Source organism: Carassius carassius, chromosome 10 (genome assembly GCF_963082965.1).
Source record: "Carassius carassius chromosome 10, fCarCar2.1, whole genome shotgun sequence".
NCBI classification, from domain to species: domain Eukaryota; kingdom Metazoa; phylum Chordata; class Actinopteri; order Cypriniformes; family Cyprinidae; genus Carassius; species Carassius carassius.
This window is the reverse complement of record NC_081764.1, coordinates 25,669,296-25,685,965: the sequence shown is the minus strand read 5'-3', so window position 1 is coordinate 25,685,965 and position 16,670 is coordinate 25,669,296. Positions and strand designations below refer to the sequence as shown.

General features: G+C 37.9%; 1 protein-coding gene across 1 annotated transcript in view; it reads right to left on the bottom strand.

Moving 5' to 3' along the window:
* LOC132152321 (protein unc-80 homolog) overlaps positions 1-16,670 on the bottom strand; it is an 84,733-nt gene that overhangs the window by 19,950 nt on the left and 48,113 nt on the right. Inside the window, 21 exon segments of the mRNA XM_059561107.1 lie at positions 962-1,142; positions 1,341-1,442; positions 1,565-1,654; positions 1,777-1,871; positions 1,965-2,148; positions 2,631-2,717; positions 2,810-2,910; positions 3,011-3,154; positions 3,302-3,433; positions 4,081-4,267; positions 4,396-4,527; positions 4,706-4,887; positions 5,090-5,228; positions 5,335-5,442; positions 11,309-11,509; positions 11,595-11,695; positions 12,302-12,514; positions 12,610-12,790; positions 13,201-13,334; positions 13,433-13,568; positions 13,692-13,904. Of these exon segments, the coding sequence (XP_059417090.1) occupies positions 962-1,142; positions 1,341-1,442; positions 1,565-1,654; positions 1,777-1,871; positions 1,965-2,148; positions 2,631-2,717; positions 2,810-2,910; positions 3,011-3,154; positions 3,302-3,433; positions 4,081-4,267; positions 4,396-4,527; positions 4,706-4,887; positions 5,090-5,228; positions 5,335-5,442; positions 11,309-11,509; positions 11,595-11,695; positions 12,302-12,514; positions 12,610-12,790; positions 13,201-13,334; positions 13,433-13,568; positions 13,692-13,904 (3,043 nt within the window).

Below are 16,670 nucleotides of genomic sequence, written 5' to 3'. Positions count from 1 at the left end.
CTCACACATCTCTTGGCACTGGTCACCCGGGGGTCAATGAAACCCTCTCGCTGCTAAGGGAACGCTTCTGGTGGCCCAACATGGCATCGGACATCAGAAGGTACATGAACAGATGTACAGACTGCGCCATCTCCAAGAGTTCACGCCATCTACCATTAGGCAAGCTCCACCATCTGCCCGTCCCTAACCGCCCGTGGTCACACCTAGGGGTGGATTTTATCACTGATCTTCCTCCTTCTGACAATAATACATGTATCCTGGTCATTGTTGACAGATTTTCTAAATCATGTCGTCTTCTCCCTCTGAAAGGTCTACCCACGGCCATGGAAACGGCCGAGTTAATGTTTAACCATGTTTTAAGATACTTTGGCATTCCAGAAGACATTGCCTCAGATAGAGGTCCCCAGTTCATCTCCCGGGTATAAAAAAGCGTTCCACTCACTCCTAAGTGTGGCCATCAGACTGTCTTCCGGATACCATCCCCAACAGAGAGGAAGGTTAAGGAGATTCCGGCCGCTTCCTCTGTACCTTCTGCCATGGCCTCCAGGACTCTTGGAACCAGATCCTAAGGTGGGCCGAGTGTCCTGCTATTCCGTAACAACTACATCAGGTATGCAAAATGATTTATTTTCTCATGTAACACAAACAATCAAAAATAAACACGCGGTGCAACATGGCAATTACAAGAAAAAAGGTGAGAACGCACATCCTAACAGAAAAAAAAGATGAAAACGCGCTTCATTTCTGTAAACAATCTTGTATTTCTTTTGTCATTCTGTATCAGATTTAATGTTATAGTAGATTATTAGCTGTTAGAGCAGACCTATTTATATTGTTCAAAAAGATTAGTGCGCTCAGGACTTTGTGATATTGTGAAATTGACACCACTTGGTAAATGGTTAGACAGCTGGTCAAGACTTTTATCTATTTTAAAAATGATCAAATTGTTTTTCTCACTAACCTAGAGGCTCATTGAAGAGTGTGAACTCAGCATCAATGGCAGAGCGAGGAAATGACGGCAGACGTAAAAGGTCTTCCTGAAGCATGGAGACATGGAATTGTTTGTGCATGGCAGGCATGCGCTGGGTAAGTGAGATGATGAACAGAACTCGGCCAATCTCTTCCAACTTTCTAGAAAACACCTGCAAAAAAAATTATTGGCTAAGTATTGTTAACTGAACTAAGAAATTTGCTAGACTTAAAAAGTAACATACGGTATATGCATTCGACAATGAATCATAATAATAAAGTTACCTTCATATTACAAAAAACTCTAGGTGAGCTAGTCCAAGGTGTTCAGTAAAAAGTTCTCCCGTAATGCTAAAATGAACAAAACTCACCTGTTTCTGGATGAGCTCCTGGCCCTTCTCTGGAAGCATATAAACCAGGTTGAGTTGAGGAGACACTGATCTTCTGAAAGGGTAGATGTCTCGCACATATGTCTGATGCAGAGAGGCATACCAATTTTCAGTCACCATACAAATGATCTGGTGTTTATTATCAAGAATATATAGTATGTATCCTTTGAAATGTGTAGATCTGTGAAGAAACAACCACAACCCACCTTGGCATAGTGTAAAAGGTTCCAACGCTTATCCATCAAAAAATAGTTAGCAGATCGAGCCTCTGGTATATTGAAGAATTCTAAACACTCCTGGTGTGAAAGTATATAAGTAAGAAGGAAAAAGGTGTTACATTGTAAAAATATAGCTAAATAATGGTCTAATTATAGAATAACTTGTCTATATTGAACAAATTTACAGCTATAACAATGACCTTCAAAAGGGACTCAAACTGGGTGTCTTCATGCACTGGTAACTGGGTGGGAATGTCACACTCATTCTGTCCATGAACCACCATGGTTTTGGTTCCTAGGCACACAATTACAGGAACAGTTATAAACATGAAAAAGACAATAGTAAACTTATTGTCTGTATGGATGGAGTAATTCTGAAATATGCAACCTGGCATGGAGGCAGTAACCAGAAGCTTGACCTCACACTGTTCTTTCTTCATAGTTTGCTTAAGGTCTTTGAAAAAGAGCCCCTCGACAAAACCCACCACCTCCCATAGAAAAGTCAACGTGGCTGATATGGCATCCATGCCCCACTCACAGGGAGTCCTTACGAAGTACATGATCAAGCCCACCTTGGGAAACAATAACAGATTGCACATGTCTAGTTTGATATGTAGATCTGCAGAATGAGATTGCTGTATCTCCATCTTTTACACTTAAAGGGATAGTTCACCCAAATATAAAAATTCCATCATCATTTGCTCACCCTCATGTCGTTCCAAATAAATAAGACTCTGGTTAATCTCAAAACACAGATGAACATATTTTAATGAAACCTGAGGATACTCCATTCAGAGTCGAGTTAACAAATCTTACAAGATACAACAAGGTAATAAAGGTGTTGTAAACTGAATCCATATTTACTGAGTGGTTTAATCTTGTGGAGAGACATGATCACTTGTTAAAATGAACAGATTTATTTTGGCTTTTATTTACATCTAAACTAGGACAGACATACATACATAGAGACCATCACATATGATAAACCACTCGATTCATATGGATTCATTTCATGCTGACGTTCTGACTTTTTGTATGCATGCTAAGGTCTCACCAGATAGTTGAAAAGAATGTGCGAGGTCTGTGCAGGCAAATCCCCAATGTTAAGAAGCAGTTTCCTCAGCATGTACATCAACTCATCCTGAGAACAATAACCATAACATATGTTTAATCATATAACAGCACACACTCATCTTTTGTTCTCTAAAAGAGTGATTTATTTAGTGATCTTACCTGTCTATTACTGACTGTGAGTTTCTCCAGGAAATGTCTAAGGACCAAGGATGGATCTTCAATCAGGCAGTTCCACAAGACCTGCTGAGCAACAGCACATACTGCGGGAACACAAAACAAAGAAGCAAAGTTAATGTGAGGGTCTAAAAGATCAGTGGGTAAAAATGTTTTAGTTTTTTTTAAATCTTCGTTGCCACTCACCTGCAACTCCATCTTCCCGAACTCCTCCATCTTCCATCAGGTGCACAATGGGCAACACAGCAGCGCAGATGCATGGTGGGAAAACAGACTGGGGTGGCTGCAGCATGTGATGTGTTGGTGTGAGTTCTGTCATGTTCTCATAATCTTGTAAGGTAAAACAAACCATATTAATGAAATAATAAATTCAATGGACGTCAATAAATATAAGATTTTATGATTCCTTAACCTGTACCCAAATGTATTCATAGTGAAATAGTGATCAGGTTTTAAATAATTTTAAATGTTTCTTACCTTCAGCACTGTCCACTGACCGCACTGACCACACAGAGCCCTTGCGGAAGGAGTAGTTTCTGTGGGAGTTACTGGAGGCACAAGAGGAGCTGGCGGACAGACGACGTGATGTCAAGTTCACCACATCTTCTACTGACGGAGAAGTGGACACCAGATATTATATTTGTTCATAAACCGCTCATCTATATTAACATGTTCTGAAAACCCATAAGGTTTCAAATAGTTTCAGGACTGATCATTGGGCTTAAAGCGAAATCAACGTTTCAAAATCAAATCCTGACAATCTTCACTTAAAAAAGTTATATCATACATTTTTTCCCCCTTGAATCCAATAATAATGACCACTTGCCACTCTCTTTTAGGCACTTAAAATGAAACATGAAACATTTAAATTTTTGTTATTTAAAACTATGTAACATACAGGGAATTGTAGTACACTGAACTTTTTTTTTTGTAAATATTGCAAGTATTAATGTAAATAATATTTTAATGTAAAATATTATTTAATATTGATGAATCAACCTAAACACATTCAATTATAATAATATTTTGTCTTTAGACTAAAGTCTTTATATAATAATAGTACCTAACTATTCTGAATTTTCTGTCCTCAGCAAGTTGTGTAAGTACTGGCAAACATCTTGTTATGTTAAAATCAATGTTCTTTTTAGACCATGTGTTGAGATATGGAAAGTTATGGTGTTTTCATAATAAAATTAAAATATCAAGAAAATGAGATATAATTAGGATAACTCTAACTAGTACAGCACAGAACACACCTTCCTCTTCCTGCTCGGGTGGGGGACTGCATGTGGGCTCATAGCAGGCCTCCTGAGCGACAGGGATGGCAGTGATGATGCTGGCCTCACGACCGAGCCTCCTCTTCTCCTCCTCCTGCTTCATGTTCTTCAGGATGTGCTCTGCCCGTTGGTGAGAGCGAGATACTGCACGTGCCGAGAATGATTTCTGAAATGTACAGGGAGCAAATACAGGAATGAATGAGTGGATAATGGGAAAAATCTTCTGTAAAATTTGTTCATGACCATTTTGTCTTATGGCAGCAAAGTTTTGATGCGTAGGCAGCTAAAACATACAGACTGATCTTCACTGATTGCATCTGGAACAGTGCCTGCATTAACAGGAACCCATGGAGGGTCAAATATAGGCACACATGGCATTCCCAGGATAGGAGAGGGCAGTGTGAAGTTAATGCTGGGTGGAGGAATCTATGAAACAACGTGCAAACAGAGATAGATTGAACAAAATGTTTAGATATTGTCAATATTGATATTATTTTGTTATAATGATTTAAAACAAAATAATATCAGAGTAGAATATGCATAGGATTTAAAAGTGTACAAACATGCTGTAGTCAAAATAAAAAAAAAATTAAAACAGACCTACCTTAAAAATCTGTTGAGCCCCCTCCTCCATCCGAGGCCACACTTGGTACCGGAATCTCCAAACAGTGTAGAATTTCAAAATGGAGTTAATTCTCTGACATGCTTCCTTGTGCTGAAACTCAGCCATCATCATCTCGGTTACTCCATCCGGCACCTTCACCGCGCACAGCAGGAACAGGGCAGCTGCGTGTTTGTGTTACAATGATTATAGACATATCCTTTTAAGAAATGAATGTATGAATATAGGCTACACAAGTTTTGCACTGTGTTAAATATGTTAAACATCCTTGAGCTTTAAAACGTGTAGCACAATTGACAAAAAACAGCATTAACTAACTAATAACTACACTCCCCAGCAAGGGATGAATATATTTGCTAGACAGACCTGCAGCTGCAGCCATATGTTCATCCACACTCAGTAGAAGCTCCCATGCTGCAGGCAAAATGTCTCCATACATGTCCTCAGTCAGGATAGGGGCTGCTTTTATAAGCAAGGACAGAGGGGCTGGAGATAGACTCATTACCTAAAGGAATAGAACATAGTACACCTAACACAACTAACACACAATCAGTATGGCTTTGTAAAAACAGCAATAGTTTGTACACCGGTAGTGTACAATAAGGAGATACCTGGTTGCGGATGTACTTTAACATGCCAGTGTCTTTTTTGCCCGCAGCACTGCTGTCAGTGGGGTGTCTCTTCATGGATGGGGTCCGGAGGCAGGATTTGTCTAAACACTGAAACAAAAAAACAATTATATATTGTACTTGGGCTGTCAGGGTTATTTTCTGTTTTGGTTTAGTTCTGTGTTTAATTTGACCCAGTTTCATTTGTTTTCATAGTTACTCATTAGTTCTCACCTGTTCTGATTCTGTTAATCAGTCTATTTAAGCCCTCAGTTTTAGTCAGATCCTTGTCTGGTATTGTTTGTATGTTTCAGTTGTTGTGTCATGGTTTCTCCTGAGTATTCCCATTGGATTTATAATTAAAGATTGTTGGTTTGTTGACTTCTCCTGCATTGTGTGCTTGATTCTGCACAACAGGTTACAGAATACCAGACCTAAACTACAGAAAAAAGGACTCACTAGCAGTGCACCTACTCCTTCTCTAGGAACAGGAGTTTGCTGGAGTATTTGGGCTGGGTACTCCGGTGTGGCTGTGTTTCCAACACTACCTGTGACCCAGAACCCAGCCAGCCATGACCCTGCTGCATGGACATGGTGCCAGAGTCTACCACAGATGGAGAGCCCGAGCCCAAGTGTGTGAGCCAGCAACATTGTCCATCATTAAGGGAGTACTTGTGGAGTTTGAGGGCATGGAGGGAAGCCCTGCCTACACCCCTGCTGCTGAGGGTGAGCTGTGCCTGGCCTCTGAGGTTTATAGGTGTGTTTGAGTTCATGTAGCGCTGTGCAGACCAATCGGCAAGAGTAGCTACTTGCAGTCAGGGGCGGAATTGAAAGCATGAGATGTCAAGTTGGACACTTTCTGCTCCCGGTAGTGATGCTCTAGCTGTGTTTGCATCCTCAATCAGTGCTTTAAGTGGGCCGGTACGCACCGGTACTCAGTACCGCCACTTCCAAATATAGCTCTTGAGCGTACCGCCACCTCTCCGTGCGCCCAGAACGTGCTTTTAGCGTACCGGTACGCTCATTTGGACATCTGTTTTAATAGAAGTTTTAATCTTTTGCCTGCGCTGCCGCTTTTCAGAGCACCCTTCACAATGCAAGCTTCCTAATTTGTCCCACCGAGAGCAGAGACTACATTACCCATACACCCTTGAGTTTTACAAGTAAAAAGCGCATGTGTCGCTTTTGCCGCTGTCAGCAACTCATCGTTGCCGGAGAGAGTGTATGAAACGCACATACTCGGCTCGGTTAAAATTCAAATATAGTGATCAACACTAAATATGCTCTCCTGGCTTCAGACTCTGAGTACTAAAACAACACAGTCAGAATCAGATGACTCGCTGGCTGACACCCCACCAGGCCTGAATAATATTGCTGCAGGTCAGACTCAAGCTAATGAAGTAATGCAGTAGCTCTTTCAGGTAGGGTGACCAGATGTTCCGAAAAATTCGGGACAGTCCCGAAATCTAAACTGTTGTCCCGAATCCCGAATCTCGAATCTGGCCCTAATTGTTCAGAAAATTATACTAAAGCAAAATCTTGAGTAGTTATTGTCTGATAAACATTGAAAACCGTCTGCGGAGGTTGAGTCGTCCTGCAAGCAGCCCCCGCCAGCTGCTCATTGGCTGCAGCATCTTTTTTCTAAGTTCTAAAAAAATACTGTAGGTGGCTAGGCTGTAGAGACACCCCACTGACAGCAGTGCTGCGGGCAAAAAAGACACTGGCATGTTAAAGTACATCCGCAACCAGGTATCTCCTTATTGTACACTACCGGTGTACAAACTATTGCTGTTGTTACAAAGCCATACTGATTGTGTGTTAGTTGTGTTAGGTGTACTATGTTCTATTCCTTTAGGTAATGAGTCTATCTCCAGCCCCTCTGTCCTTGCTTATAAAAGCAGCCCCTATCCTGACTGAGGACATGTATGGAGACATTTTGCCTGCAGCATGGGAGCTTCTACTGAGTGTGGATGAACTGTATCTGGTCATATATATAGGCTATAATAGAGTACTGTCACCTCTTTTGGGCCACTTAAAGCACTGTCCTCAATCACAGATGAAGTGGACCTTTACAATTAATCCAGAACACGGCAGAAAGATTAATTTTTTAATGACCTCACGTCATGTCATGTCACACCTCTGTCAATTTCAAAATCTTATCAATTTGCACTGGCTACCAATAGCTGCTCACATAAAATTCAAGGCATTAATGTTTGCCTACAAAACCACCACCGGCTCAATCTCACAATCTCAAGCCTACTGGTTTTTATCCAAAATATATTTTACGTGTTTGGAACGACATGGGGGTAAGTGAATAATGACAAAATTTTCATTTTGGGAAGTAGTATACCTTTAAATAATTCATAAATTAACAAAAAAAAAGAAAAAAAAGTGCAACAAGTAGTAGCCTATATGCAGAGTTAATATTGCAGTTAATATTTGTGATGCACTTCACGAACAACTTAAGAAAGCGGCATCCCGTTTGTTTCCTTTATTTCACAAAAGCACAATGTTTTGTTTTATTGTGACTACACACAAATAAAAGTAAGATTTCTAATAGTTTTGAATGATGTCTTATTCTTATCTATATGACCATAAATGAAGGAGTATTGTAAGTTGTTTTCACTTTTATAAGAAAAAAATCAAGTGGTCATGCAGCCGCCTCATGTACACACACAGTTCTAAGCTTTGCTAATTTGACAACCCAGACAGTTCATTATCATAATAAAATAGTCAGCCAAACATGGAAAAACCACACTGCTCAATTTAAAAATCCTGAAGTACAATCTGTGCTGCTCAGTGTGACCACCATACTGCCATGATACTATGCCAAATGCACGGTTATATTTTCACTCCTGTTCTGGTTTGAGTACTGTTAAATTTAAAGCAGGGGTGTCAAACTCAGTACCTGATCCAGTAAACATACCTGATCCAGTTAATCAGACATCCCTGATTTAAACAATTTGTTGTGGACTGAGGGGGACCAAAATAAAATAGCCAAGCTATTTTTATAATGTTTGTAAATGTCTCGATTTACCGGTAGCCTATTTCTGAATGTAATAACAAAATGTGACTTATATGCAACTTATCTGCTTTTTTTCTCTGTCAAAAACACAATTTTATTTTATATATGTAGCATAACCTAATAACTTTTAACTGTGCAGCAAACTTCTCAAAATATTTTGAAAAATTACTTTTAAATACTTAAAGACTTTTAAACTGTCTTAAAATGACTTTATAAACCATTTAACTGATTGTATGAATTGGTTAACATTAACTGGAGGTTAACTGGTTAATGAGCATCCCTAACTGATTGAAAAGCTTGTTATAGGCCTCTTATTTTTAAACTGTAAGAAACAACAAAATTTATACACAAAAAAAAATATTGTCGCAATTACAACAATTATAATTTTCCCAGATTTAACATGAAGTAGGTTATTCAATTTCTCACCTACTTCACATAATTGAAAGATAGGCGAAAGATAGTAGATTTGAATTTTGGCGCTCCCCCGTGACGCGCTCTGACGCACCTGTCAGCTGATGGAGGCGGAACTTATAGCGATCGCCTTTTTCTTTGTTTGTTTTATTTTTCAACAGTTTTATATATGTGAGAGTGTGTTTTATGTTGAATGTGAATGTATCTGCATGATTACCATCTGTTTGAGTGCAAATCAGCCCAAATCAGCTCGCTATTACTGTATGATCACGGCTATCAAAGTAAACGCATCTATATGAATAAAGAGAGTGGATTATTGATTTATTATTATTATTATTATTACCATCTGTATAAGTGGCCATCAGCACATCAGCACTTATTTGCATCGTAATTCATTGTAAATGCTGCATTTCTAGCAATCTCAGGATTTTCTGTAAATGGCAAACAAAGTTAAATCTATTTTCATTTTTCTTATTATTCTTACTCAAATTATTCTTATTGTATTTTTCTAGTGCTCAAATAAATCACTTATATGATGTCTAAGTTTCTGTCTAGTGTTTTATAATTGAAAACTATGCAGTGGTATGTTTACTGACTAAATAGTTTGTAGAAGCCTTCAATACTATTGGGAAATATATATTTTTTATATTTGGGGGGTGTAGGCATAGTCTCATAAAAATATTTGCAGGAGTCTCATTTTTCATGATATCTTATTCAGATTTGAAATAGAAACTCATGAGACATGTGGCTTTCAATCCATTACTTTTCTAGATTGCTCCAGGACTCATTTCATGTATTTTTATATCAAATAAAAAAATATTTAAGTGTGGTAAAAAAAAATTCAAGGCACTGAAGTGTCTATAACTTTTAATATTTTTGAGCATTATCAAATCTGGTTGATAAAAAGTAAAGCCCAAAAGGTCTTCTTCCCGAAGACACCAAAATAATGTTTGTAACACACTGAAGTAGGAAACTGTTCCAATTCTAAGTTAGGTAGAGCACTTTCAGCTGTGAGGTATTTTTGTCCAATTTAGTGGCATTTTTGCCCGAAGTTCCCATGGCCAGACTTACACACACACTCCACCCATGCACACAGCTCTCTTCTTACTCCCAAAATCCAAGCTGCTGAAGACAATGTGGATTAATTTAGTTTTCAAAGAAAATGCTCCTTCGACTCTACCGAAATTAATTTATGTCTGCACAAATCATTTTACACCGGACTGCTTTGTGAATGAGGGTCAGTATAAAGCAGGTTTTGCACAAAAGTTGCTCCTGAAGGATGGAGCAGTGCCAACTGTTCGTGATTCAGCTACTCCTCCAGAATAATTAAGCATCACGCATTAATTTTCAAAGTTGCCTTTCTGAAAGGGCTTCTTAGCACTTTTTAAGGCTAATGTTACTAAAGCTACCATTGTCTGTCTATTTTCACTGATGCTGCCTTCACGTTCTACAAGAATGATCGTAAATAGGACTGTGGGAGTTAAAATTGCATATGAAGCAATGTGAAGCCAACCGCTGGAATTAGTCAAACTCATAATCACAAGTGGAGCTTTTAAAGTTTGTAATAGCATGCAAGGGCACCATGAGTATTTTTTTATAGTGCCGTGCTCCCGTCTGTGTAATTCATAACGTGCATGTTTTTTTATGCACAGTACAAATCAGATGACTGACTTTTAAATGGAGTGTGTTTTCTGTAAAGATAACAGGCTTGTACTAATAGTGGAGTATTTATTTGCAAAGTCTAGCACTGGTATTGCCAGAGTTTGAGCTCTTGAAGCCCCACCCTCTTCCCCAGACCACCAGCTCATTTGCATTTAAAGGGAGAGAAGAAAATGGCGCATTTTGGGTCATACCCTAAAAGTGGCAATTTTAACAAACATTAAAAAATGATCTGTAAGGTATTTTGAACTAAACCTTCACGCACACACTATGGGGACATCAGAGACTTATTTTAAATTTTGTAAAAAGGGGCATTATAGGTTACCTTTAAACTTCCTTAACTTTTTTATACTTTCTTTTTTTTTTAAATGCTTTCAAATAAGCAATAATCTGCTATGTGATTTCTTTAAAAAGAGACCGTAGGTCTGTATTCCAGAGTGTTCAGGAATTACAACCATGTTGCAACAAGCATTGATAAACAAGTGTTCTGTTTAAAGTGAATTTACACCCCCAAAGGGGCGACGTATCCTGGGGATACAAACAGTAAAATACAAAAAAAGTAAAGTTTTGAAAAAAAAAAAAAAAAAATATATATAATATAATAAAATTGTATTATTTGAATCTCAATAAAATGGAAAATAGCAATAAATTAATTTCTGATGTCTCTTAATGGTTTTGCCTTTTTTAGGGTTAAGTTGAATAAATGTAACATTTTGAAGAAGCATGAGCAATGTTGAAACCACATTTTCTTTACAGTGCACAGAATGCAATTTTTGATCTTCAGAACAAAATGAATAAATTTGAACTTGCAACATTACTAAAGGAACATAAAATTCTGTTTTGGGCCATGTCGAACACTGACACTGAATATTATTTAACCACCTCTTTGCTCTTCTTGGCACGGCCACTGATATTGCCGGTGGTGCTGTTCTCTTCCAGACTGTCTACTGTCTCTCCGTATAGAAGTTTGATGGCACGAATGAGCCGAGCACATGAGCGGCTGTGGTGCTGATAGCAGCGAGGGTGGCAATAATCCACATGCGTGCAGATGAAACTCTGCTGGTTGCACAACAGAATCATGATCTGGAAATTGAGAAAGAGGATTGTATCAGACAAATATCAGACACATTTTTTTCACACAGGGAAAAGTCAGAGTGCTGGCACTTACATGTAGCCACGACATGTTGCGATGGTAGTTGTCCTCCACACCCCCTGTGCTGCCAGGACCCTCAGGTTCAATGCTTGGCTCGCTAGCACTCCATGGACTTCCTAAACATATACACATTTTGTAATAAATGAAAATAAGTTCTTATTTATGTTTTTTAAAGTTTTGGTTTACTACAATACAATAAACTGTTAGTAATATACAGCAAAGCCATTATCTGCATGAGCATATTTGTATTGCATATCTATTTGTGGCAATGATAAATATTTATGTTTTTTATTTTGGATGTGGGCAGTTAGTTGTTTTAGATTTATCTTTTTGACATTTATTGTGTCCATATATGCCTTGTATAATCCATAAAAGTATGTAAATCAAGCTATATATAAATGTATACAGAAATAAACCAGTTTGGTGACCCCTGCTGTATATAGAAACATGTTATCATATATTTCTCACTTAGATGATTTAAAGCAGCAGTATAAACATTATAAATAGTGGAAAATATTTACGACATCATAATTCCGTGTTAAGGTATCATTCAGGAAGGTTTATTATTCATGCCATTTTATTTCCTGTTATGTACTTCCAAATAAGGTTTGGAAGCTTTGGCCAGCTCCCTAATTATTACATTTACAAATTAAACATTAAAGCCCTCAGATACATGAGGTCAAGCTTAAATAAAATAATATAGGGCAGAAGGATTGTTTGACCTATATCAGTGACAGTATCTCTTCTCTGGGAGAGCAGCCGTTCTGACTCTGCGTCATTCTCTGACTCAGAGTCCTGTCTGGACGTCTTAGTGCTTTTCAGACTCCCTGCTCGGTGGATAGAAGACAAAGAGCCTCCTTTCTTTACTCGGAAACTCCTTGCTCCTTTAATCTGTAGCAACCGAGAGCCACCAATACGAATCTTCCTAATTGGAGCTGGGGAAAGGAGACGAGACAAAATGATAAAATATTGATAAATCAGACTTCAGCCTTGATCAAACATGTGGACAACTATTCCTTTTCCTTTTTACCCAGTGGCTCTTGTGATGATTTCTTTTCCTCACAGCCAGTGTCAGACTTGAGGGTGTGGCTGCTGCTATTCAGAGAATCATGCCCATCTTCATCATCCAGGATTCCTGCAAAGCTGATCTTCCTCTCATAGCGGTGACGGCCTAGCTTAGGGTCCAGATGCAAACGACAGCTCTCTAAATCCTATTGAAGCCAAAAGACACGCCTGTTATATGTATTCTTTTACTGGGCGATTTAAGATCCACTTACCCATCAGTCATTAGTCAAACAGGCTTTATATACAGCAGGGCTGTACGCTATTAAGAAATGAATTTAATTGAATCAAGATATTTAAATTCGAATTAATTTCCCATTCATAATTCATTTCAATAAATTTCGGTAAATTTCCAATTCAACATCCTGTGTTGTGTCCAACTGAATACAAATTCCAAATTATGAACTGAAATATTTCAGTTTAAATTTTATTTTCAGTTATTTTACTGCTTCAACTCAAACGTATAGTTTAAGATAGCAAGTTAATAGGTTTAGTTTTAGTTAATAATAATAACTCTGATGAATTAATTTGGTCTTAGGGAGTCAATACCAAAACTCACCACAAGGGGCTCTGTCCTGGGTCTGGGGAGACAGGGAAAGGTCTCTCGCAGGAAAGTGGTGATCTCTAGAAGCAGATGACAAGCAGCCATCTTCAGGGCAAAAGGACATCCACACTTTGTGGGGTTGACTGTGTCTGTTGAAAGATTCAAAAAAAAAAAAAAAGTTTGATAAATGCTCAACTATTATAATGGATTTGAAGAATCCATCATCTTTGTTTGAGCCCACTCTTACTGTCATCCAGATAATCTTCCTCCTCATCCTCCTTTTTCAATCGTCTCTTGCTCTCTTCATCATAAATAAAACCCAAGATGTTGGCTGGACTCTCACTGTCTGAGTGGCAAATTTCACTCAGCCGAGTGCCTATCGCCTTTTTGAGGATACAAATATTAGATACAGGCAAATACTAATAATTAATTTCTCAAAAATTACATAGGAACACTTTCTGCAGGAAAGACTAAATCTGCATATCAGTTTGCATTATATTACTCACATCTCCCCACTGGTAAAAGTGTTTGGCTGCGTTCCACTGGAGCTTTGTGTTTCTTTTGTTTCCTGCTACCGGCGATCGTCCCCTGGACAGTCCCCTCTTAGTGATGTTCACATGGTGACCTTTCATCCACTCTGGCCAGTTACCACGGTTACAGCGATGTACAAAACGAGCACACTCCAGGAAAAGCGAGGCCCTTGCCACCACAGGCGCTTCCTGGTGAAGACATTTAGCACAATTAACAAGATAAAATTCGGTTCCCTATTTTTTCTGAAAATAAAGACAAAGTTTTGGCCTTGATTTAAAGGTGCCATATAATTCAAAAATCACTTTTTGAACACTGTTTGAACACAGTTGCGTGGCCACAGTGTGTGAAAACAACCAGCCTATAATGGTAAAAATCCATCCACTCATTTATTTATAATCCCAGTAAATCATAAACTGTCTCTCCACACTTCCAGATTTCTCACTACTATGACATCATACTCGGGGAAAGTCCCACCCATTTGTTGACGATCTCTGCTTTATTAGCATAGACATAGCCCTGAGAGAGAGGCAGCGGTTCTGTTTTCTTGCTGTAGCTGCTGGAGATACAATGTGAGCGACAAAGAGCCATTAAAAGTGTAATGTGTTGGGATACGAACATAGGAGTCTCCATAGACTAAGGATCCCGTGGTTAAATGTAATTTTTGCAGAAATTGTCCCGGGAGAAAAATGAAAAGTCATATACGTTTGTAATAACATTTTACACTGGACTGCCTCACAAATGAGGGTCATTTCAGCGCTGGGGTTGTGCAAAGATTGCTTCTGAAAGAGGGATCGATACCAATGCTTTGTGCGCAAATGTCCAGACTCCAGACAAAGTAAGCATCACGCGTCATATTTTGTTTACCAAAAGAGCTTCTTGGCTCTCTGTAAGGCTAATGTTGATAAAGCTACCATTGTCTCTGTCTGTTTTCAGTAATGCTCCCTTTCAAGTGCTACCAGAATGATTATAAATAGGAATGTGGTAGTTAAAAATTGCATTTGGCAGCAATGTGAGATCATCAACATGATCTAAACAAGTTAAACCATAACACCGGTATGCCTGTAAGCATGAGCTCTTAAAGCTCATTATCATTTAAAGGGGACAAACACAGAAACAGCGTTTTTTGGCTCTTACCCTAAAAGTGGCAATTTCAACAAACTATAAAAAATTATGTGGGTTATTTTAAGAAAAAACTTCACATACACACTCTAGGGACATTTGAGAACAATTTAAAATAGTAATCAGTAATCATTTGCTAATTTAAAAAAGTAATACACAAAAATAAATTAATAGCAATTTTGAGTATCATGTAAAAATCATGTAAACTCACTTGAGATTACTCTAGACATATCAATGGTCTATAATAGTAATAAACATAATGCAAGTCAAAATTCATCTATTAGGATGCAGCTATAAAAAAAAGCATAAAAATTAAAACACCAACATGTTAAATATATAATTAAGTATATGCACTATATTATATCAACATTATATTTTTCCTTAACATGTCATTGATGTCTTAACTGTTTAGTGGATGTCGGAATAAATCCCTTAATTTTGTCAAATAATAAATGTGTGATGGTGACAGCTAACACAGCACAAAATGTTTCTATCTAAGACAAATCTGTGGCAGGGAAAGAATTCAGAGCAGACAGGTTCCACATACCAGCGCAAACAACAACATCTGGTGAAAATGTATAAGGACTGAATCTAAGAATGCCCAATTTATTATAGTAGTATGAAATTCTGCTTTTCAATATTAGTAACTTGTCATTATCTTTAGGTCACATCCCAAAACAATTCAAGCTGCCAGTTATTAAGCCTCTTATTAAGAAACCACAACTAGATCCTAGTGAACTGGCAAATTACAGACCCATTTCAAATCTTCCATTTATGTCAAAAATTTTGCTCAGTTGTGCTCCTTCCTGCAAAAAAAATTATCTCTATGAAGAAATTCAGGCTGGTTTCAGGCCCCACCATAGCACAGAATCTGCACTTGTTAAAATTACAAATGACTTGCTTCTTGTGTCAGACAAAGGCTGCATCTCATTGCTAGTTTTACTTGATCTTTTTGCTGCATTCGACACCACAGATCATGGCATACTTATAGATCGATTACAAAACTATACAGGTATTCAAGGGCAGGCTCTAAGATGGTTTAGATCCTACCTGTCCGATCGCTACCATCGCTATCGCTATTTAAATGGGGAGTCATAATGTTTCTCCTTAATGCAATGTATTGTAGGCTGTCTTAAGTGCTGTGTATTAATGTCACGGGATTATATATTAACAGGCGGGGGATGGGGTGTTGGTTATAGTTTTATTTTTTTTATTTTTTATTTTTTTTTATTATTATTATTTATTATTATTTTTTTTTTGCATATAAGAAAATTAATCCTGGAACCTGTAATTATTTCAAGGTCATTTGTTATTCGAATAAAAAACCCATTTGACAAAAAAAAAAAAAATGGGGAGTCATTTCATTTATCATCAATTATATGGAGTGCCATAAGGATCTGTCCCAGGTCCTCTGATATTTTCAATATACATGTTGCCTCTTGGTAATATTATTAGAAAATACGGGATTAGTTTCCAATGTTATGCTGTTGATACTCAACTATATATCTCAACAAGACCAGATTAAACTTCTAAATGATCAGAAATTTTACAGAGTGTGTTAAAAAATTTATTATTCTCCTATTAAATTCGGATAAGACAGAGATATTACTAATTGAAAAGAGCACACCGAATTTAGTATATTACAATTTGTTACTAGACCTTCCTGTACTGTTACTTCCTCTACAGTCAAAAATCTGGGTGTTATATTAGACAGTAACTTGGCTTTTGAAAATCATATATCCCATGTTACAAAAACAGTATTATTCCATCTTAGAAACATTGCCAAGCACGGAACATGTTACCTGTTTCTGATGCAGAAAAGCTAGGTGGTTGTC